Below are 1,136 nucleotides of genomic sequence, written 5' to 3' on the forward strand. Positions count from 1 at the left end.
CCCCCAACCCCTGGTCTCGCCCAGCAGCAGGGCAGGTGGTGACAGGAAGCTGTCATTTGTATAGGAGCACCTCGCCAGCTCTTACCTCCCACAGAACGGCTGGTGGTTTCGAATGGCTGACCTTTCAGCTTTCCAGGTAGCAGCTGAGGGCTTCACCATGGCCCCGCCAGAGCTACGCCTGTCCTTTCCTTCACACAGCCTCCTCAGCTCGTTGGACGCAAATGGCCTGACTTCCTGCCCGGGTCGCCCAGCCCCAGACAGCAGGCGGCATCGGCATGGGGCCACTCCTGCCACGTCCACACAGGGAAGCCCATGATGGACTGTGATCAAATGCGCAACTGGGTGCATCCATCACACTCTGGCCCACTGCGCAAGACTGCTGCCCTATTGGAAACTGCACTTTCCTGTTTTCAGAACCACAAAAACAGACCATTTTTCTACTTGTGGTACAGAGCTCATGTGTTAACTCTGGAATTGCCTAGCCCGAGAATGACATTAAATATCTGTTGAATGGTAGAATTAACTGGTGAATGAGCCAGCACACACCATGTCAGCATCATGCTTCTCTTGGGAAAAGTAACTACGGTATCCTTCCAGTAGGCATTGAGAACTCAGAGACAGCTGGGATGCCATGGAAGAGCAAACAGTTACATATGGAGCCTGACAACCCCCACCTACCTCCACCCAGTGGTTTCAAAGTAGGGCACCAGCAACTGTAGTAACATTTTCATACTTTGGCCTTTCGTCTGTGCACTAAAGGAGCCCTGATGATGTAGTGGTTACCTGCTGGGCTGCAAGCCGCATGGTCGGCCGTTCAAAACCACCAGCAGCTCCCAGGGAGAAAGACTGGGCTTTCTACTCCTGTAAACAGTTAAGTCTCAGAAACCCACAGGTGATCACTGAGTTAGCAATGATTTGACAGCAATCGAATTTGGGGGGCGTGGGGTGGGGTTAGTTTCTGTACATTAATGTCCAAACAACCACCAGATCTGCATAGGCTTACCTTTCCAGCATTTCCTCCCCAGGGACCCACAGCTGGCTTGGCCCTGGACATGCCCACAGTGGACTGCTGGACCCCTGCCATCAGACTCCAACCCCCTTTGATTCATTCAGTTGATACCAACTTCTCATCCCCA

At 52.8% G+C, this 1,136-nt stretch overlaps 1 protein-coding gene across 1 annotated transcript in view; it reads right to left on the reverse strand.

The window, feature by feature from the left end:
- DNAJC21 (DnaJ heat shock protein family (Hsp40) member C21) overlaps nucleotides 1-804 on the reverse strand; it is a 28,974-nt gene extending 28,170 nt beyond the window's left edge. Inside the window, exon 1 of the mRNA XM_004698082.2 lies at nucleotides 784-804. Within this exon, the coding sequence (XP_004698139.2) occupies nucleotides 784-804 (21 nt within the window). The remainder of the gene's footprint in view (nucleotides 1-783) is intronic.
- Between the last annotated feature and the right edge of the window lie 332 nt (nucleotides 805-1,136).

Source organism: Echinops telfairi, unplaced genomic scaffold (genome assembly GCF_000313985.2).
Source record: "Echinops telfairi isolate 266 unplaced genomic scaffold, ASM31398v2 ScPeMD7_7469;HRSCAF=8507_1, whole genome shotgun sequence".
Lineage (NCBI taxonomy): Eukaryota > Metazoa > Chordata > Mammalia > Afrosoricida > Tenrecidae > Echinops > Echinops telfairi.